At 50.5% G+C, this 22,063-nt stretch overlaps 1 protein-coding gene across 2 annotated transcripts in view; it reads right to left on the bottom strand.

Annotated features, from left to right (window-relative positions):
- SDK1 (sidekick cell adhesion molecule 1) overlaps positions 1-22,063 on the bottom strand; it is a 597,942-nt gene that overhangs the window by 235,075 nt on the left and 340,804 nt on the right. For both annotated transcript variants that reach the window (XM_047838939.1, XM_047838940.1), the window contains exons 6-7: positions 3,524-3,635; positions 2,614-2,804 (exon numbers count right to left, since the gene is read on the bottom strand). In XM_047838939.1, coding sequence (XP_047694895.1) covers positions 2,614-2,804; positions 3,524-3,635 — 303 coding nt within the window. The remainder of the gene's footprint in view (positions 1-2,613; positions 2,805-3,523; positions 3,636-22,063) is intronic.

Genomic DNA, 22,063 nt, shown 5'->3' with positions numbered 1-22,063 from the left:
CCTGTCCCCACAGCCCGCCCTGTTACATGCGGTGCCCGGCTGACCCACCAGGATGCCCACACGCACGCTCTGGAGCAGGTGGTGACCTTGGGGAGGGTCTCGAAGGACACGCAGACTCACCACCAGGTGAGGTGGGGCCTGGGGTGGAAAGGCATTCATCCCAAGCACAGGTAGGCACAGATGCTCAGAGTCTGCGGGCACAGAGTGCTGGGTCGGCCTCCCGGAGACGCAGACAGGGAGACGAGGTTCATGGCCACGGTTTACCTGGGAGGTGACGGAAACACCACCGGGAGAGGCAGGGCAGCTGAAATGAGCATGTGACCAAATCAGCTCATCTACTGGGAAAAGCCAAGATGGAGCACGACCTCCAAATGATATCCCCATCACAACAGAGAGGGAGCTCCACTGTCCACCCGGCGGTCCGTCAGATCTGTGTTCCAACCTGCCACGTGGTGAGCGCCTGGGCTCCGCGTGGTACGTGCCTGGCCCTGTGCAGTGGGCGCCTGGACTCGGGGGCCAGGGAAGGCCACAGGAAGGAATGGCGACGCTGGCGGTCAAGGCAGGGAGGGCGAGGGGACATGCCGGCAGACGGAGGCGTCTGCCTCACCACATGGGGTGTGAGTGGCAGGGAGACGGGGGAGGCTATGGAGGAGGCTGTGGAAGGGAACATGGACCCAGGAGGCCGGCATTCCTGGTCACGCAGGGTCACCAGGACCTCCGGCAGGTATGACACTGCTCGCGGCCAGACCCCCGCGATCCCCTTTAAACCTCAGAGATCGAGCGACACGCCAGAGAGGCTGACAGGCGGAGTAGAGAGCGGCCACTGGTCTGTCTTGTCTCGTCAGTGCGCGATCAAAGTGACCGAAAGCCAGTGCGCTCCCGCCTTCTTCCAGCTGCCTGTGCAGGGACACCTCCCTGCCCGGCCCCACGGGGCCTGGGGACCCTCCCTCCATGATCTCCCAAGCCGCTCCGGATTGACAGAGGCACTCTTCAGGGCTTTTCCAGGGTGACTCAACCACAAAATCCTACCTGTCACAGCAAATTCTTGTGAATAAAAGGGGATGTAAATCCACATTTACATTCGCAGACTGTATACCTTTAAAAGCCAGGACATGCAGAGAGACGGGAACTCTAGAGAATACAGAGCAATCTGCTTCGGAATTCAGCTGTAAATGCAAAACCAAAGTTCACATGATAGACTTGAATATTTTTAAAAGGAATTATGATGGAAACAAACATTCTGGTTTCCAGGAAGATAAATTTCTTCTCCTGTTTAAATTACCTTAAAATGTTTTAACACAATCTAGGGCTGTCTCCTGGAGACTTCCATGCCGCAAATTTTAATTTTGGTTCGCTCTGTGCTGTCTGTGCTCATACAGCTACACACAGACCCTCGTGGGGAGTCCTCGCAGGGAAGGGGGCTGTGGTGTTTCTGCCTCGAAGGCACAGAGAGCGAGCCAGCCAGAGAGCCAGCACAGCCCCCCGCATGGAGTCGGCAGCGGTGTGGGTCTCCAGGCCTGCTTTCCCGATACTTTAAAAATCTCTGTGCTCTGCTCGGAGGGGCTGACAGGTTGGCGTGTATTTGACAGAGTCGTTCACAGGCCGTGGAGCCTTTTCACAATGACTTAAAGGAACGTGATGCACTGTGGGCAAACGGCCTTTTCTGCAGGATTTCTCCGTACTCTGGCCAATGTCATATGAAAATAGGAGCTTTTATTTTTTCTTAATTTGTGAAGTGGTAAACGGCAAAATATGTCACGTGAGGAGCCACTACCTTGCCCGGGGCTCTCTGCGGATTTGACCCTTCTCGTTTCTGGCTCTCTTCTTCCCGAAGAGGAGAGAGGAGGTGGAGATCCCCCTTCCTGGGGTCGGCCTCCAGGGGACCTCTTACCTGTTGCGGCTACCACTCGGCTGCACAGGTCACGACGACAGTGACCGCAGCCACTAAGAAGACCAGAAAGTGTTACAGGAACTGAAGAACGTAAGAAATAAAGGCCCTGCCTCACAACTCAGGGTCATCTTCTCTCAATCCGAAAATAAAGCGAGGCCTCCCTCTGCCACCACACCAGGCACGCCTCCTGGGCACCGATGCTCGCCAGCAGGCACCGCGACTCCCGTGTGCCTCATGTTAACTTCTCGCTCTCCTAGGCTCAGGAATGACACTTGGCGCACGTTCTAGGGGGAGCGGCTCTGTTCCCACTTTTCAACCTCATGAAAGGTATTATCCAGAAGTTTCTTTTTCTGGGTCAAAAGATCTCTGAAAACTGATCACGAGAGCCCGGTGAGAGTAACAGAGGAGCTCAGGGGTGCAGGGGTCGGCCCAATATCTACGCCACAAGGACCTCACCCCCATCCCCCATGCTTTATGACCGGAAGTATCCAGAATACCACTTCTAGTAGGTACTCAGAATATCAGCGCTTTGGATTTAAGGGGTTTATGTTCTCAGAAAAGGAAGAGCGGGGTGACTTTGGAAGCTCATCTAACTGCGCCCTCATCTCCTGAGCGAGAAAGAAAGCCGGTGAAACGCGGGTGTCGCTGTGCCGTTTCCCAGTACATGCCCGTGTGGGACTGCCACCTGAGGCTGCGGGTGACGCTAGGCGGCTGAGCATTACCTATGATAGAAAGAAAGGCTTTCGCCGTGGCTGGTTCGAAAGTGCTTCCCGTCAGTGTCGCCTCGCAGACGTATGCCCCGGTGTCCGCGGACGTCGGGTTGCTGATGGTGAGACGTCTCCCAAAGCCGTGGAGCCCACTGGTGACCCTCATCCCGTTTCTCTTCCAGTTCACGCTCAGCAACTCAACAGGCCTGGGAGAGCATTAGTGACGATAATTGTGAGTCACACAGACGGCAATAACAATAATTTGAGGCATTCAGCACAAGCCTGACAAAGCTAATTCTACCAGGAACCATGGCGGGCTGAACAGTGGACATTTAAAAATCAATCCAGACACAACTGTGCTCCCTTGCGGCATGCGTCAACAATACACTGCGCTCAAGGGCTACTGAACAAGGAGAGCTAATTGCAGCAGCAATGGACCATAAGTGCTAACGACTCCATGTGCTCGGGAAAAGAATGTTTAAAATAAATACTACTAGGGGACACGGCTACACGGGAGGCATGATCACGGGAACTCGATTCTGGAGCCACCACGAGCCAGGCCGAGAGCACCTTGGACTGCGGAGGAGAGGAGGGATTAACTCTTTCCAGTGCCCCCGTGGGATTTCACTCCTGGCTCGCCCTCGTCTGGAGTCTCCGAGGAGGAGGATCTCCACAGTCCCCCACGGCTAAACTGAAAAGCGGTGCTTTCCGGCACGAACATCACTGTCAACGTAGGTACTGTGGCACCAGACTTGGGAATTCGGCTCCCTGTCTTCCCGGCCCGCTGTGCTCATAGCCCCACTGGACACACAAGGCCACCGTTGCTACAAGGGCAGAGCACGCATGTGGCGCGTCCTTCCACTCCAGATAAACCTCACGGCAGTTATACGGGCTCTGTAGGCCCAGGGGGCGACCAGCAGCATACCTGGCGTTGGCCACGCATTCCAAGGTGATCTCGCTGGACCCGGCCACCACGCTTCTGTTGCCTGGGGGGATCACAATGACGGGAGCCACGGTTTCGGGGGCGCCAGCATCTCCTGTGGCAGAGAAAGCAGAAGACCATGGGACCCTCCGAAGTAGGGAGGATGTGGAGACTGGAACAGAACTAACAGGGGGTCTTGTCGAGCCACGGAGACGGGACGCCCGGGTGTCAGGACCCTACCCCAACCTCCCCCCGCCCTCCCCGTGAGAAGCCCTTGGGCGAGGACACTGTCACTGGCCTTTATCCGACCGTGGGAGCCTGGTGTGAAACCCACGGCCGGTAAGGGTACGTTCTGGTAAGAAATCGAGGGAACCAGAGCGTCACAACGCCGCCTGGCCGTCACGTGGCTAAGGACTGTGAAGTGAGGAACGTTTTCCGAACTGCTTGCTGACTTTATTTTTTTATTGACTTAAGACTTTGCTTATTGAGTTACCTAGTCCCCCCACTACTTTCAAATCTGCTCAGTTCCACAAATATTCCGCGTGTCGGGCACTCTGCTGGGCACGTGTGGTGTTCGAAAGCGGCCGGCTCTCGTACTTGGGCCCAAAGGGGACTCCCCGGAGCAAACACATTCAATCAACAAAGGGTTCTGTTCTGCCCGTGTACTTTCAATCCCTTTTTCTTCTCGGAGAAGTAAATATCCTGAATCCACCTCTGTTTTGCGAGTATCAAACTATAAATAATTTAGCTCCTACTTCTGGTGACAAGGGAGAAAAAAAACCAGCACACGTTTTTGCCACTTTTCTCTAAAATCCATGTAGTATCGAAATCAAACTACCCACAGTACACTTTACTGCTGTTTATTTGGGGGAAATGATGACGGATCAAACATTTCTAGAACAGGAATTTCCATAAAGGGTGCAGACGGCAGAGACTGGAAATAAAAATAAATATAAGTTCTGCGAATGTGAAATGTTTCATCTAGCGCTTGATGCTGGAGAGCCTGGCGAGCGTGGGGGCTCTGGCAGGGACCAGTCCTTGGCCGCCCGACCGCAGCGGGCTGGCGCCACCGAGAGAACGGTAGGGAAACCGAGGACTGGCTTTGGATCGCCACTAATTCTCCACAGCTCTGCGTCCTGGTTTCATTGCTTAAGCGGTACGTGAGTTTTGAATGAAAGGTTCGTGTCAATTAAAAACAAAACTTGATGCAGGCAGGGCCAACGAATTATTTTTTTTTAACTGAACACCGATGACATTGATGGAGGCCGGCTTCCCGGTGTCCCGGGGCCTCCTGGAAGGCTGAAGCGGCCTTCTCCTTTCCCGGCCTCTTTGCCTCCCAAGTGAGCCCCACAGGGCCTCTCTGACAGCCTCCTTCTGAGGCTCTCCGCTTCTAACTGCAGAGAGACCGTTGGGCTGGTTACCAGATTCCTGACGACACGCCGGAGTACAGACACTTTCGTGATGGGGCAAAGGACAGGAGCCGACTGCCAATCAGATTAACAGCCTGCCTGTCATCTGTGAAAGTTGCTGATGAGGAGAAATGACCTGAGAAGCTAATATTTGCAAATAGTTATGTGAAGTGAAGAAGGGCAGCAGTGAATGCCGAAAGGTCACCGAGCAAGGTGCTAATTTGGCATTAATCACCGCTCCGCCGCTGCGGCAGAAGAGGAAACCCGTGCTCAGCACTTGTCACCACCCCGGGGAGGACGGGCCCCAGGCCGGGCGGCCTCGACTGCACGCTGACCCCGGGAGACCGTGCATGGGACAGAGAAGCACCAAGGCCGAGCTCACAGCTCCCCGGGGGCGGGTGGGACAGAGCAGTGACACTCTGTCACGGGTCACGGCCACACCGAAACATGGAGCAGCCCCTAAGTGTGCTTCAAGTGGGGCGGTGACCATTTCCACAAAACCCCTTCGCACACGCCGATGCACCTGTTTCGGGAGGCCCTCACCCTGCGGGGTTGGCGGCACAAGTCCAGTGACTGCTTGGATTTGATTCGGGGCACAGGACACTGGCTGAAGAAGTGGGTGTGAGAGCTGCAGGCTGAAATGCGGTCATTCCTAAACGGAGCATCTGTGACACACGCACGGGGCCGCCGGCGAGGTGTCCTTGCCTTACGGGAACCACCACCAGCAAGATCACAGCACGGTCTCCTGGCTGTAATGCTATGCATTTGCTGTTGAAGCTGCCATGACCACTTTTTGGCAAAATTTTACTGGAGTGCCCAGAATCCAGATCTCGCAATAACAGCAGGGACGGTGCTCATGACAGAACACAATGCTAGAACACTCTCTTCTTTTAAAAAAATGTCTTTAAATTTCAATCGAATCCGACTGGGCACGTGGATTAACAAGGCGCAGAAACGCCCCTGCCCCCGTGTGACCATCTGGTGTGGCAGGTTCGAACTGTCTGAAGACACCTTGAATCCCAGAGAGCAGAGGTCTCTCCCCTGAGCCATGTGTCCCATGTGTCCTCTGTGGAGGGGAACCTCACCCTGTGTTCATGTCTGTCCTGTTTGGCTGCTGAGAATTCTGCATACAGCAGCGGGGCACGAAGTAGATTGTTCCTGAGACAAACTGTTAACTCCTCCCTCTGTCTCCAGCTCCGTGTCGCAATTAGCCCCTCCGTGGTCCAGCGCCAGGTGTCCCCAGGCCGACACTTCGTCCCCTGTGGCCACTGTCCTAACATCTGACAGCTGCTCTCGGGAGCTGGCTTCATCTCCCGCCTGCGAATCGTCCTGTCTCTTTTCTTCTGTCATTGCGCACCTCAGTCTCAGTCTTTTGCTGCTTTTTAGAAGGTTTTTGCCTCTTTATTAAGTGACAGGAGCATTAGAGGTGCTTTATCTGCCATTTTTAGCCTGTCACGCAGACTTATCTGCCAATTTTTTCCCCACATTCAATTTTTAGAAAAAAAGATGCAAAGAAGAATATCCAGCATTTTAAAAAGAAGAAAGCGACCTCTTTATTTCTGCTATTCCATAGTATCTGAGATATAAAAGCACCCGAAATCCCTAATGATTGGTTATTTTGTCATAAATATTCCACAATAATGAGTCACTGCTGCCTCCACTGGGAATATTACCCTCTCCTTCAATGCTCTACACGAACACGGGATTTTTAAATGCCATATGCCGACGTATTAAGAATTACTTCCGAGAAGAATGAAAACAAGGGAAGAGGGAAGGTAACCGTGCTTCCCCACGTTCCCAGGTAGCCACCGTCACATCACTAAATGACTTATAAACGTCTCCCCATTTGATCTAACGAGACCAGAAAGTACCTACTACTGCCCCCCGTTCACAGACGAGGAAACTGAGGCCCAAAGTCATAGGAGTTCAGATGGCAGAGGAAGGATTTAAATAAAGGAAAGGCTCCACCCCGAATCCATCATCTTCCTTTCACGTAACCCCGTTTACTCCTGATAAAAACTCTGGTTGTGCTAAGTTAACCAGAAATTAAGTAACTAGAACACGCCTTCCCCCAAGCATTTCCTTAATGGAGACTTTACTGTGGTGTTTTCAACTGAACATCTCCCAGGCTGGTTTTAGGTGGTTGAGGTGAAGGTGTTGACTCAGAAGAGGCTTTCCGCAGAGGTCAGCAGAGGTCAGCAACAGACGGGCACCGTGCAGCCCCAGAGGCAGCCGCTTTAGACGGAGGCCTCTTTGTGGTCACGGGAATACAGCGCCTGAGCACCGTAACAGCACCTCATCCCAGCCGGTCTCCCCACGGAACCCCTGAGTCACTACAGAGCTGACTAGGGGAAATGGTCCAGGCTGCGTTTAATTAAAAAAGTGCATTTAGGGGCGCCTGGGTGGCTCAGTCGGTTAAGCTTTTGACTTCAGCTCAGGTCATGATCTCGTGGTTTGAGAGTTTGAGCCCCGCATCGGGCTCTCTGCTGTCACTGTGGAGGCCGCTTCGTATCCTCCGTCCCCCTCTCTCTCTGCCCCTCCCCTGCTCTCTCTCGCTCTCAGAATTAAATAAATGAACATTAAAAAAGCATTAAAAGTACACTTCAAGAATATCAAATGTCTCAAACAACAGGAAGGTTCACCTGAACTACTGACCCGCAGAAAGGCAGCGAATGAAGTGGGGTAAGGGACACTCTGCTGTGCCACTTCAGGGGGGAGGGAAAGTCCCAGGAGAGAGACGCGGGGTTAGGGGACCCAGCAGCGGTGGTGGTGGGGCGCGGGGGTGCAGGGTGGTGCAGGCACCCACTGCCCTGGGAGGTGGGGGGGGGGGTTGTTGGAGGAGCTACTGGGGATGCAGGCTGGAGCCCCGAGGGCACGGGGAGACGTGTGGGGTGAGGGGTCAGATCGGGGAGGCCTGCGGGCAATATTCTGAAGGAGGATGGGAACCTCTGCCCACTCCTCAGATAAAACTTAAACGACAACTACCACGGGATCTGGCAATCCCAGTTCTGGGTACAGACCCAAAGGAAAGGACAGCGCTATCTCAAAGAGGTGTCTGGGCCCCCACGCTCACAACAGCCAAGACACGGACACAAATTACGTGCCCATCTGTAGCTAGATTAAGACACTGTGGTATATCTACGGAGTATAATTCAGCCATTAAAGAAAGGAGGAAATCCTGCCGTTTGCTACAACATAGATGAGCTTTGAGGGCATCGTGCCGAGGAGATAAGGCAGGCAGAGAAAGACAGTATTGTACGATCGCGCTTACACGTGGAATCTGCAAAAGTGGAGCTCCCAGCCACAGGACACATCGGTGGTTGCCAGAGGCAGGGGTGGGGGATATGGGTAAAGGCGGTCGAAACCGACATATTTACCTATAAGAAAAACAAGATCTCGGGATGTAACGTGAAAAACAGAGGTCTCTTGGTATTGCCAGACATCCGCCCTGCGGTAAAAGTGTCCCTAGCTGGGAGCCACTGGTTCTAGGCCACACTCCTAGTCACTGGTACGGGCGGAAAGAAAGAACAATCCTTCATAGTTTTTAAAAGAGACAGAAAAGCCACTACTGTTGTGCCGTGATGGCTGCACAGACTTTCCCTTACTGGGGTCGCCGTTTCTGCCCGGATGGTCTTCCCAGGGCCCAGCGCTGCAGCGTGCGGGCGAGTCCAGACGCCGCGTCCAGATGGCTGCCCACGGGCGTGCACCCAGCCCGCACACCAGACACCAGGGACGTTCTGCGCACACCCACTTCTGGGGCCGTCGGTCTCCCATCCCTCCCGGCGCCCCCCCCCCCCCGCCAAACCTCGCTTCCCCCACTTCCTATCTCCCCAAGTTTCTCTGTGAGGACAGCCATCTTGAGGGCACGCAGTGACCCCACGCTTGCTGCTGACTGCCAGCCCTCGCTTCCGCTGTTCGACCCGGATGCGTGGGCATGGTGAGTAGGTGCCTGCCCGGTCCCTGGAAGCAGACCCCATCAGGCTCCCCTCGCCCCGGCCCCAATCCCAGGTCCTTCTGCTCCAAGCTTCTCTCCCTGCCCCCAACCGTCCCCACTGAGGCTCCCCTGTGCCCGACAGCTGAGAGGCGCAGTCCTGATGAGGACAGTTTCGAGCCCAGTCAACCTAGAAATACCACCACGGCTCCCAACTGTTTCGGAACAAGTCACCTAACTTCTCCGAGCCCTACCTTTTTCATTTGTAAAACCGTGAGCACTTCACGAGGCCGTTATAAGCAGGGGCCTGCATGTGTACGAATGTGGGTGTGCATGTGTGTGTATGCCCGTAGGTGTGAGCGCACACGTGGTGCCCGGCTCACAGAAGGTGCTGCACGAACACAGGGGCTCCTTATTAACACGGGGGCTCCTTGTTAGTCCTGGGAATTGGGAACAAAGCCGTCACCCCCTCCTCTGCCCCAGGGCTCCACCCATCTCTTCCGCCAGCACTGACCTCTGCACGGGTGCCCTGGAGGTGCTCGGGCTGATGTTCCGGCTTCTCACCAAGGACGTGTGGACGAATGTGCGAAACCTCCTTGAAGCCTCGAGAAGGCTGCGGCTCCATTCACATTCGTAGCCCGGAGGCAGAGCCCACGCTAAGGGCTGCGAGCACTCAGACATTTCCCTGCGCCCTCCTTACACAGATATCAACATCTCATTAAAAATGTAGACTTCTTTCCAAAAAGAGTCTGTGCCCTTAAAGAAGTGGAATTTTCCAGGACATCTGAGGAGGCGAATCCTGCATTTTGGTTCTTCTCTGTTAGCACCACGGTCTTGAATTTCCTGATTCACAGAGGATGTTCGTGGCAAATAGGCCTCAGGAAATCTTTGCAGCAGCCGGCTCAAAGGTCGTGGGTCCACTACCTGCACAGCCCATGTGCCTCCCTGGGCCACGCCACAAAATAATGAGCCACAAATGCTGCCCTCAACCAAAAGGTGCCGAGTCACATCTGCCCTGAGATACGAAACCCGTGCACGACTTCATGTAAACATGTACGAAATGAGCAAACCGAACGTCCTTCTCACACAAGAGCAGACGTTTTCCGGGAGGAGTGCCTGTGTCGGAGGAGAAACTGGTGTGATAGCTGTCGCACAGCCCAAGAATAGAAAGACTGTCTGGCTCTTCAACTCCTCATGTGTCTCCAGCAATGGGGTTTTGATTTTTGTAAAGACAGCTCCCACCAAGGAGCCAGCAGGTAATGGGAGTCTACAGGATGGCTCAAAACCTCAGAATCTCCCTGCTCCAAAGAGAGCTGGCCCCAAATTTGGAGGAACAAAAGAGAAAACGGGGTCGAAAACAAAACCGGAGTAAAAGACAGCAAAGGCTCCCCGTGCTGAGCGGCACGTTCCCTGGTCTTCTTTCTTCAACGCCAATAACAACAGCAACACATATTGGTTGTGGTGTGCAGATGACACGGCGGTTACAGAAATGCTTTAACACGTAGGCAGCTGGCTATCCAGACGCAACAACAGGGAACCGCTCCCCCCCCCCGGCCCCCCCCACCCCCCACCCCCCCGGCCCGAGCCAGCACAGTCAGTACCCTGGCTCCTTTACCACGTGGCTCTCATCTCACCGCAACATCAGATGTGCGCGTAGGTCTGCCCGCCTTCTGGAATAAGGAGGGACATACGCGTTACTCATCTTTGTATGAACGAAGTGCCTTGGCCATACCAGCCCTTCTGCAGGTACTCATTAAATGAAGAATTACGTCTCGCCCAAATAGAACAGGTTGGCTACTGTTAGCAGAGGATTACCACCATAGGGCAGGAGCAACACTGATTATCTCTTATTTCAGGCGCGCTACGGCCAGGCACGGCGCTGGGGATTCAGTTTTAACTGCACGAGGTCAGTGTCCTCAAGGGGCTGTGGGTTTAGTGGAGGAAGATGTCCCGTTAACAGAGCAAGTCCTACCGGGTTGTCTGGGGCTAGGAGAGGTGCAGGGAGGGGGACAGCGGCACACGGTGGGTGTGGGCCGGTGAGTTAATTCTGCCAGGGGAATTAGGAAAGCCTGAGTCATGTCCTTGAAAGATGGACAGGCAATCAGCAGATAGAGAAGGGAAGAAAGGCATTTCAGGAACGGAAGACAAAGAAGGCAGAAGGCAGTCCAGACTGTTTGGAAAGGTACGAGTTGCTCTGGAGGGTGAGTGGGTCTGGGTGTGGCAGGGACGGACCCGGAGGTGAAGGCCATGGCCCTGCTTGGTGCTGGGGACTTGATCCAGTGAGGAACGGAGTCACTGAAGGACCCAGAGGAGGGGTTGAGACGAGTAAGGGATGGTGGGAGGCCAAAGGGAGGAGGGAGAGAGAACAGAGGGGCCTTGGGCGGCTGGTTTATATGAAGTGCTCCCAGTCGCTGGCCTGAGTGGTTCGGATGGACGGCACGGCGACTCAGGGGTGAAAACACGGAAGAGAGAGCAGGACTGGGGGTGATGACGTTGGCATGTTAGGGTGGAAGAGGAGGAGGGGCCGTACTTCCCTCAGGTGCCTGTGGGGCGTGTAGGGGGGCAGGTGCAGAGGGCATCGGCCGCTCGGCTCGCAGACGGTGACCGAAATTCTGATGAGAAGACGTCTCTGTGAGAGTAGGAAGGGCAGAGAGCAGGCCCGGGACAAAAGCCTGTGGAGGGCGGGCACAGAGGTCCACAAGGGGCCGCAAGGGGTCAGAGAGGGGAAGAAAGAGGGGATTTTACCACACGAAGGAAATTAGAGCTCAGGCTATGGGTTCTTCCAAGTGGACAGGAATTCCCACGTGTAAAATCAAGGCTACTTCTCAGTTTTTGAAGACGGATCTTTGTACCTTGGGGGACAGCTGCTAAGGAATGCAGGGCTACCTACGGGCGAAAACCCCGCCCTCCGCCGACCAGGGCTTCACTGTAAGCACAACACAGCACAACACCGTGAAGCTGGAGGGGCTCTTTTGTTCAGTTCTGCAGCTTGGTTTCTGCAAACAGGCTGGCGCAGGCCATCCCCAACCTGCTTTCTGACAGAAAAAAGCGTAATTTAATTAGTCAATCTTTCGTGATTCTTGACCTTCTCCCATGCATAGCAAGGGATGTTGGTGTTCCTCTGGGGGATGGGTGGAAAGCACTCCAATATATTCCACTTAAAGAAAATCAGGTGGCTTCTCAGTTTATCAATTGCTTTTGCAACCCCTTGGCGTCTGTCATCTTTCTCCGCATTATCAAAATCGCTCCGCAAAGGGATTAGTGCCTGCCTGCAAGAGCGTCTCAACAGGTGTGTCTGACCTCTGGCCACCACGGGGAGCCAGCCTCTCAATAGCGCGAATCCTGCCATGCTGAACCCCCGGGGTACATATTTTTAAGAGACTGACAGATCCCCAAGTCTCTCTCTACGATTTATGTGCATTTGCAAGAACTCCTAGAAATCAAGATTATTATTTGTTTCATTAAAATGGGCTACAGTGAAAGGTATGTCAGCAGCAGGCAGACCGGGTCATTCCCGAGGACGTCTTGAGGTGGTTTTCTCGCGGCAGAACTTGGGCCACTGTGACAAGTGAAATAAACAGCACGCCATGTCTCCTGACAGAAAAAAAATTCACCGAGCAGAAGGTTCCTCCCACCTCTTACCTACCCCCAAGTTCGTGTTTTCATTTATAGTCACCTCCTGAATTTAATTTCTGGGTTACTAATCTGTTGTGTGTGGAGGTGTCTAAGGACACTTTCCTTTCCTTTCCTTTTCTTTTCGACGCTGCGTCCCCGGTCCCGTCAGCCGGAGCCCGGTCAGGGGCCGCGTGGGTGTCAAGGTGGTGCAGTGAGAGCGAGGCGGGCGTGCGGGGCTGGGGGCGAGCACTGGGACAAACCCGATCGCAGACGCTCTCGCGGGTCCCTTGCGAGGACAGGGTGCCAGCTGACCCCATTCCTGTTTACTGTCCAGCGGTAGGAGGGAGAGAAAATGGGAGGAAATACAGCAGTCTATCCCATTTACAATTTTATCTTTGTGTGTACTTCCGTTTTTATCTCAATACGCTTCTGGGCCCGTCTATTGACAAGAGACGATAAATAAAATAATATGACAGTTTGACAAACAATCTAGCAGTTTCTTTTCTCCTTGTTTATGATATATTTGAAAACACGCACATTCGGAAACGCACGGACCGTACCACGGTGCGTATTTTCATCAGCTTTTTACTGGGTGGAGGAAAATGAAGGTGACAGAGACTGTGGCACAGCGGGCCTATTTCTCTATTTGGGGATGCGCACAAGTGGGTAAACACAAGGCAGGATTTAGGAACTGTGTGACTGGGGACTGGAGTGATCCAGAGCGCACCAGAGCTTTTTATTTAAACACATGTGAGCATAATCTACCAGGTAATGACAGAAGAGCCATCACCAACAGAAAAGCTGGACTATAGGCGGTTTGGGCGGGCCAGGGGGGTGGGGTAAGATGAGGGATTTTTCATGAGTTGACGTCACTTTTCTGAATGGCATGGTCAAATTATTGAGACTGTGATGAGGAACAACAACAGATCACTTTTAGTTTTAATTAAGAAATTCCCTTGAATAAATTTGCCAAACATGCAAGTCTGGGCATGAGCCCAAGCCCACCAGGGCAACTGACGCCCATCTGAGGCCATTAAGCCAGGACAATGGGAAAAGGCAGGACCTCTTGGCAGGGGACTCTGAAGGCCTGATCCTCCTTCAACCCCAAGCTTGAAGAGCTCTCTGGAAAAGAGTTTTCCTCCAAGTTCCAATGAGAGACACAAAATATTTAGCGGTTGGTGCATTTAGTAAACTGTAAGGGAGGGATAAGAACCACATTTGATTTTTCTTAATGGCCATCAAGCCATCATTGTGAAGACACAAGCTACAGTGACTGATGACCCCTGCCTCTGCAAGCCAGGGGGGCTCCGCAACAGGGCCCACCCTCCGCCCTGCCCTGCTTTTCCCCTGACTTAAAAAAAAAAAAATAATGTTTTATTTATTTTTGAGAGAGAGAGACAGAGAACGAGCAGGTGAGGGGCAGAGAGAGAGGGAAACACAGAACCCGAAACAGGCTCCAGGCTCTGAGCTGTCGGCACAGAGCCCGACGCGGGGCTCGAGCTCACAAACTGTGAGATCATGACCTGAGCTGAAGCCAGACGCTCAACCGACTGAGCCACCCAGGCGCCCCTCCCCTGACTCTTTTTTTTTCTTTAATTTTGTTTTTTAACATTTATTTATTTTTGAGACAGAGAGAGAGCATGAACAGGGGAGGGTCAGAGAAAGAGGGAGACACAGAATCCGAAACAGGCTCCAGGCTCTGAGCTGCCAGCACAGAGCCTGGCGCGGGGCTTGAACCCACGGACCGCGAGATCATGACCTGAGCCGAAGTCGGAAGCTTAACCGACTGAGCCACCCAGGCGCCCCTCCCCTGACTCTTAACACCATCTGACGTGCCGCTTGCTGGGCTTGTTAGTTTTGTTTATGTCTGTGTCTCTGCACGAGTCCACAAGACCAGGAGCATGGGCGTTTGCATTTCCTCTGTTCTGGCTACACTCCCAGGCCTCGGACAGTGCCTGATGCTTCATCAGGTGCTCAGCCAGTGCCTCTTGAGTTAACACAGAGTGAAGGTGTTGGGACAAGTCTGTCCTTCCTGTGTCTATGGGGGAACTCCGGATGTCACAGAACGAGGAGTAACCACCTTCAGATCATGAGAGCGGTCTCACTGAGAACCATCCTGTTCTGGAGCCCCTGGCCACTCCCCAGAGAGCCTCCCTGACATGCCAGCCGAGACCAGGTCCCAGGTGACCACGGTCGCCTCTGTCATAGCGTCTCCTCCACGGCTCGATATTCCTGAGCTTCAATCGCACCAGACTACGCGGCACTCTGATGCATCCTGGCTGTCCCCCTCGGACCCGAATGCCCCCACTTGTGACAACTTTCTCTATTCCTACCCCCTGCCCCCCTCCGCACTGCTTCCTCCTGAATCCCACCCATGCATCCAGACCTGGGAATACTTCCTCCATGAAAGTTTCCAAGGCCCTCGGTTACGATGATCTGCCCTCTTTGTACATGTGCTGGACGTTTTAAAAAACTATTATTGTGGTTACATCTACAGAACATGAAAGTTAGCAGTTTTAAGTGAGTTAATTCACGTTGTTTTGTAACCACCCCCAACCTCCATCCATGGAACTTTCTCACCTTCCCAAATGGAAACTCTGTCCCCATTAAACACTACCCCTGCTCCCAACAGCCCCAGCCCCTGGCACCATCATCTACTCTTTATCTCCAGTTTTACTCTAGGTATCTCATATAAATGGAACCATACAGTTTTTACCCCTTTTGTGACTGGTTTATGTTACCTCGCACAGTATCTTCAAGGCTCACACACGCTGTAACATTTGTCAAAATGTCCTTCCTGTTTGAGGCTGGATAATATTCTGCTGTCTGGAGGGACCACATTTTGTTTATCCAGATGATGAGCGAGTTGATCATCTTTCCATGTGCCTCGTGGCCGTCTGTACGTCATGTGTGGAAAATGTCTATTCAAGCCCTTTGCTCGGTTTCTTAGATCAGGTTGCTTGTGTGTGTACTTGGTTACTTGTTGAGTTGTAGGAGTTCTTTATATATTCTGGATATTAATCCCTTATCAGACATATGATTTGCAAACACTTTTTCCCTATTTCATGGGTTGCCTTTTTACTCTGTTGGCGGTGTGCTGTGATGCAGAAATGTTTCATTTCGATGGAGTCCAATTTGTCTATTTTCCTTTGGTTGCGTGTGCTTCTGGTGTCATAGCCAAGAGGTCATCGCCAAATCCAATGTTGTGAAGCTTTCCCCCTGTGTTTTCTTCCAAGGGTTTTACAGTGTTAGGTCTTTGATCATTTTGAATTCGAATATGCTGTACGTGGGGTAAGGCGTGTGGTACACTTTCTGCATCTGTTAAAATGCCTGGAAGCGGGTGCTGCCCATGTCCTGCCCATAGCCTCTGTCACTCACCCCTCATGTGTGAACCCAGGGCTTCCTGCCAGTGCCTGGGAGGGGTGGGGGTGGGGGTCCCACCTGAGGTCGTTCTCTGGTCAGGGCAGTGGTTGGTCGTTCATGCTGGTCTCAGCCTGTCAATAACCAGGGTAATGACAGGGCCGGCTGTTGTGGTCCTCATGACAACTGGAAGACACCTTCTAGTGTCTTCCAGTGTCCATCGGGAAACTTTGAAAAAATGCATGCTTAATCTTCACAGGCTTGGGAATTACACAGCACACCTGGGGTCACACGGGGCGGCCTCAGGTACGGAGGGAGAGAGAGCACGGCCGGGGTTTCTGCTTTTATTGGGGTTGACGGTGGGGGCCTGGGTTTTGCAGACTCACTCCTTATTGGTGAATTTAAGACATAAAAGCAGGAATTTAAAGTGGCCCAGGTGGTCAGTTATCAAGATCAACTCGGAGCTCTGAAATAAAGGAGCCTCCATGTGGGAGGCAGCGGGCTCTTTATCCAGCTCCGCAAGGTGGGCCTGTGTTTATTCCAAGATAGCCATCTCTGAACTGGTGCCTGGGCATCACAGCTTAAGTCAGCCACTTGCATTACAAAAGGGAAAAACAATAACCTGTCAGGGCTTTCCACTACACTGGCCTACAAGGGCGAGGCGGATAGACAGGCCAGGATGCCAGCAAATTAATGTCCCTGGAAGCTGTTCCCCACCACTAAAACATAAGTGGCATGAAAGTGGCTTTTCATCAGCCTCCCGAAGACTCCTGGGTACCAAGGACAGGTGCTCCCAGAGGCAATGGGCTCCCTGATACCCCCTTGTGGCATCTTTCTCCCCACCCCGTCTCCTTCACACACCCCTCTACCTGTACCTCCCGGGGCCACATCGAAGTAAATGAGTGCACTTGTTCCCGGGCTCACACATCGTTTCCAGGGGAACAGGACGATGGGAACCTATCTCCTTCGGACAAGGGCATTCACATGAGCAGATGTGCCCTGTCCACTGCAAACTCCTTGAAGGCACGTGATGCTCAGAAACCCCCTTATGCTCACAGCCTCTGGCAAACAGTAAGTGCCTACTAGACGGTCGCCAAATTGAAGGAACCTAACTTCACATTTTCCACATAGATGTCACTATCTGTTCCTAAAATATCAACATCTCTTCCCTGGATGAGTTTCACAGACACGTGTCTGGAGCGTAGCACAGCTCGGCTCCTGGGGTGTGTCTGTGACTATGTGCCAGGCTCAAATCCTGCTGAAAATCAGATGTTCTTTACAAAGCATGCGGTTCACAAACAGAATCTGTAACTAGAAAAGTGTCTCTAATAGATAAAACCAAGAACAGAGAAATTCAATCCTGAGTCCCTGGAGAAAATAGAAAATTAACTTAACAAATGCTTTCAGCACATGAGAGAACGACGAAAGAAAAAAGGAGATAAGAGAGGAAGGGGTCGCAGTCTGTTCAGTGGAGTTTATCTTGAAAATCACAACTGCGCCCTCCTCCTTAAAATACAATAAGGATATTTAAAAAACCAGCCTAAATTGAAGGTATTTTCCCTTGCTACGGATACTACCGTTCAACTCACAGGCTAGAAATTATGGCACTTGATGCTCCAGGTAAATTCATAGTCTGGTTATCAAGAAGCCAGCTCCGGAAGCCATGCCGTTGGTGAGCGCTCCTGGGGCTGTTATGTTTTGAGGACTTTGCTGGATCGGAACAACACAAAATAGAAAGCTTCATATATTACGTCCTTGCCCAGCCGTGTGAAAACATGCAGAGCTGAGGGCCAACAGTGGGAGAAACGGGTTTCTCGAGGCTTTGCCGCTTCCTTACCAGAAGGGGCACCTCTGGGGCAACAGACGACCCTCTTTCGATCTTTCCCTATAAGGCTGATATCTTAATTAAAACCAGAGCTTCTCAAATTAGAAATCCAAAGCCAAGTAAAATCTCTCGTTTACATATTTAGTTGTTTCACAAAACTAAAATTCTGAAAGGTGGTTATACACAGGACAAAGATTTTATCAACCATGTGGCATTTTCTTATGTATCCCCATGTTCGACACAAATATATCGATGCACCTTTCCTCTGCTGTGTTTTTAGATCATCAATTTCTCCTTTCTTTCATCCTAGAGGAGGGCAGACTCTGAAACAGAAAATCCTGCAGGGTTTCTATCCTAACCATCTTAAAGCAACTGTGAAATCTGAATGTTCCCAAACAATAAACAGTGAGTGACAGACAATCGAGTCCTCCAGCCCTATGCCTTCCTAAGTAAGTTCAGGAATAATAGAACAGCACTCTGTTTCCTGATATCAGGATAAAGGAGCATTTCTTTCTGGAGGAAGGAGTGGGGGCTTCACCTTACCCCATCTCTAGGTGGGCCCGGCAAGGGCTGTCCCTCTACCAACATGGTGGCACTGACTGTCCCCGGTGCACCAGGGCAGATCCTGGGCATGGCCTCATCGGCTCCTTCGCATCCAGACTAGAGAGCCCTGACCCTGAGCAGAGCCAAGAGTCAGGCTCAGGATCTGGCTGTAGAATGTGCCCCATCCCATCGGGGCACACAGGTAAGACAGGAGGAGCGCGAGTCTTGGTTTTCCTCTACCACCACCCCTACCCCCGCCCCCATTCACGGTGTGCACTCTTTTTTCTCATCTATCATCTCTGGGAGTTTGGCGGGTCACTGTCCTTGACGAGGTGCACAGCAAACAAGGCCACACAATGAGCCAGGGCACACGGGTGCTTTGAGAATGAAGAATGAGAACTCATAACCGGAGAGGTATTTCCCCTTCTGTTTTCCTATCTCTTTTCTTTTGTTGGAAGTTGCTGTATCAGAATTACCCTTGGGTGTCACAACACAGGTACAAACAAATCAGGAAATCTTAAGAGAAGAAAATATTTCTTTTCCTGTCTGCCCTAGCTTCCATTAAATGAATAAAGTCAGTCCCACAGTGCAAGAATAGAGTACTCAGCTAGAACAAGACATTTTCTGATATGACCCAAGGTTATCTATTTAAACCAACTGGTTCTCTACTCCATCTGCTACGAAGCAAGGTTTTTTAAAATGTCAACACAATCTCATTTATATTTTGGCGTAAAATCAACACGAACAATAAATCTAAGGTTGATGACAGAGACAGAACACATAAAGCGGAAGGCGTGTATATAAAGAATTAAGTGTACAAAAACAAAGTTGAGATCCCTCTTAAGATACACACTTATAAATACATTATCACAAGTGTTACTGAGAGGGGAGTGTATTGCTGGAAGAAACATAAGAAGTCTATTCACAGAGACAGGAAGGCAGGTGAACAAAAAATAAAGTCCTAATCCCATTTATGTGGTTATTCAAATACATTAAGAAAGAAGCTGGTCAGTGTGGGCCTATTTAAAATGTGGAGGGTCGATGATTACTCAGCACATCTGGACTGTGCAAACTATCAGTTCAAACAAACGAACACTACGAGCACATTTCACATACTGAGCAGTCTTCTGTAGTTTTAAAGCAGCATGGGTATTCAGCTTTCTGTGAGGCAGCGTGAGTAACAGACTTATAGAGAATTTATACGAAATCCAAAAGCAATTATGGCAAATCATTAAACAACAGGCACTTCTGCCAAACCTCTCCCAGAGCTACCGATAAGAGGATGCCATCTATTTATTTAAAAATTCGACTTAGTCTCTGTTCAATCCATGAGACAACTCATCGATAAGCAGTAAAATGCCTGATAAGCCTGCACACGGGGAGACAGAGAAAGGGGCTGAAGCCAGGATGGCAGTCTTTGGGTAACCAGAATAGGGTCAAATCAGGCTGAAGATGCTTGGTGAAACTGAATGAGGAAGACGGAGCAGTATTTTAAGGAGCCTGGAGGCGACAGCGTTTGACTGAACATAAGTCAAGAATTCTCTCCGATCCACAAGTGTATGGCCAACTGGTCTTTGACAAAGCAGGAAAGAATATCCAATGGCAAAAAGACAGTCTCTTCAGCAAGTGGTGCTGGGAAAACTGGACCACGACATGCAGAAGAGTGAACGTGGACCTTACACCGTATGTAAAAATAAACTCAAAATGGATAAAAGACCTAAATAAATGTAAGACAGACAACCATCAAAATCCTAGAGGAGAAAACAGGCAACAACCTTCGATCCTGGCCGCAGTAGCTACTTAGTAGACACGTCTCCAGAGGCAAGGGAAACAAAAGCAAAAATGAGCTAATGGGACCTCACCAGGAGAAAACCTTCTGTACAGTGAGGGAAACAATCAACAAAACTAAACGGCAACTGACACAATGACTTATCAGATAAAGGGCTAGTATCCAAAATATATGAAGAATTTTAACAAATTCAACACCCAAAAAAACAAGTAATCCAGTGAAGAAATGGGCAAAAGACATAAACAGACACTTTTCCCAAGAAGACATCCAGATGGCCAACTGACACATGGAAAGATGCTCAACATCACTCATCATCACGAAAATACAAATGGAAACCACAGTGAGATACCACCTCAGACCTGTCAGAGTGGCTAAAATTAACAACTCAGGAAACAAGAGATGTTGGTGAGGAAGAGGAGAAACGGGAACCCTCTTGCACTGTTGCTGGGAACGCAAGCTGGTGCAGCCTCTGTGGAAAACAGTATGGAGGTTCTTCAAAAAATTAAAAACAGAACCATCTTACGGCCCAGTAATCGCACTACGAGGCATTTATCCAAAGGCTCCAAAAAAGTGCTGATTTCAAGGGGCACATGCACTGCAGTGTTTATAGCAGCACTATCAACAACAGCCAAATTATGGAAAGAGCCCAAATGTCTTTTGACTGACAAATGGATAAAGAAGATGTGGTATATGTTTACAATGGAATATTACTTGGTGATCAAAAAAAAAAAAAAAAAGAAATCTTGCCATTTGCAACAATGTGGATGGAAGTAGAAGGTATTTTGCTAAGAGAAGTCAGTCAGAGAAATATAAGTTATCATAAGATTTCATTCATATGTGGAACTTAAGAAACAAAACAGATGAATATAGGGGATGGGAAGGAAAAATAAGATAAAAACAGAGAGGGAGGCAAACCATGAGAGACTCTTAAATACAGAGAACAAACAGTTGGATGGAGGAGGGTGGGGCTGGGCTAGATGCGTGACAGGCACGAAGGAGGGCACTTGTTGGGCTGAGCCCTGGGTATTACATGCAAGTGATGAATCACTAAATACTATTCCCGAAACCTTCATTATACTAGGTGTTAACTACGTTGGATTTGCATAACATTAAAAAAAAAAAAAAAGAACTTTCCCCGAAACTATTTCCCCAGAAAGAGGGAACTGCCTTTGGTGGAGTCTTTGAAAAGTGTCCCAAAGAAATAAATCGTCCTTTATTTTGAAATTTAAGTACTGTTTGCGAGAAACACAATAGCCTAAAATAACAACTTGTGGCGGTTCCTTGAAGGAGTCAGTTTTTGGAAGAGGCGTAGAAATTTGACATGGATTTAATAATTATTTGCTGAGGGTGTGACCTCTTATGGGTAAGTGGTGGTTCCTGTCGTGTAAAAGACTTTCACGTATTGTTTGAAAAGCAAACCGTGAGTGTGGTGCGGCCACTCTTCTGGATGATAAGGAGCCATGAAAGATGAGAAAACTTTTCACAGAGCAACACAGGTTTCTCTAAGATACACTGGTAAGTGAAAAAAAGCAAATTCTGAGAAGTGTGCATAATGTGTTGCTTCTGAGGTAGAAAAGGGGGCAGAAATAAGGCTATGCATGCATATTTGCTGTTATTTACAGAAAGAAAAACAACAAAATAACAAAATAAAAATAACTCGGTCAGACAGATGAGGAGATCGCTATGCTTTTACAACCGGGCTTTAAGAAATGGCTAAAGATAAGATGCTCTATATGATGATAAAAGTAGCCAGTCTGAAACACGTTTATAAATGCACCTTTCTTCTCCCAAACATGATTCAAAATCTATCTTCCTCAGAGTCTTTTCTGGTTAATTAATTTCAACCCACTCACTAATTAGCTTAATTTAACATCAGTATTTTCAGTTTCCGGAGCGCTGAAAACCACATATGGTTTCACAAATATTCTTAAGATCTTTTTATTTGTATCTTCTAAGTCAGTGCTTCTCACACCTTCAGGTGCACACCTGGGGACCGCCTGGGTATCCTGCTCACATGCAGATTCAAAATCAGAATGTGCATCTAATCAGCTACCAAGTGATGCTTGTGCTG

Source organism: Prionailurus viverrinus, chromosome E3 (genome assembly GCF_022837055.1).
Source record: "Prionailurus viverrinus isolate Anna chromosome E3, UM_Priviv_1.0, whole genome shotgun sequence".
NCBI lineage: Eukaryota > Metazoa > Chordata > Mammalia > Carnivora > Felidae > Prionailurus > Prionailurus viverrinus.
This window is presented reverse-complemented; position numbering and strand designations above follow the sequence as displayed.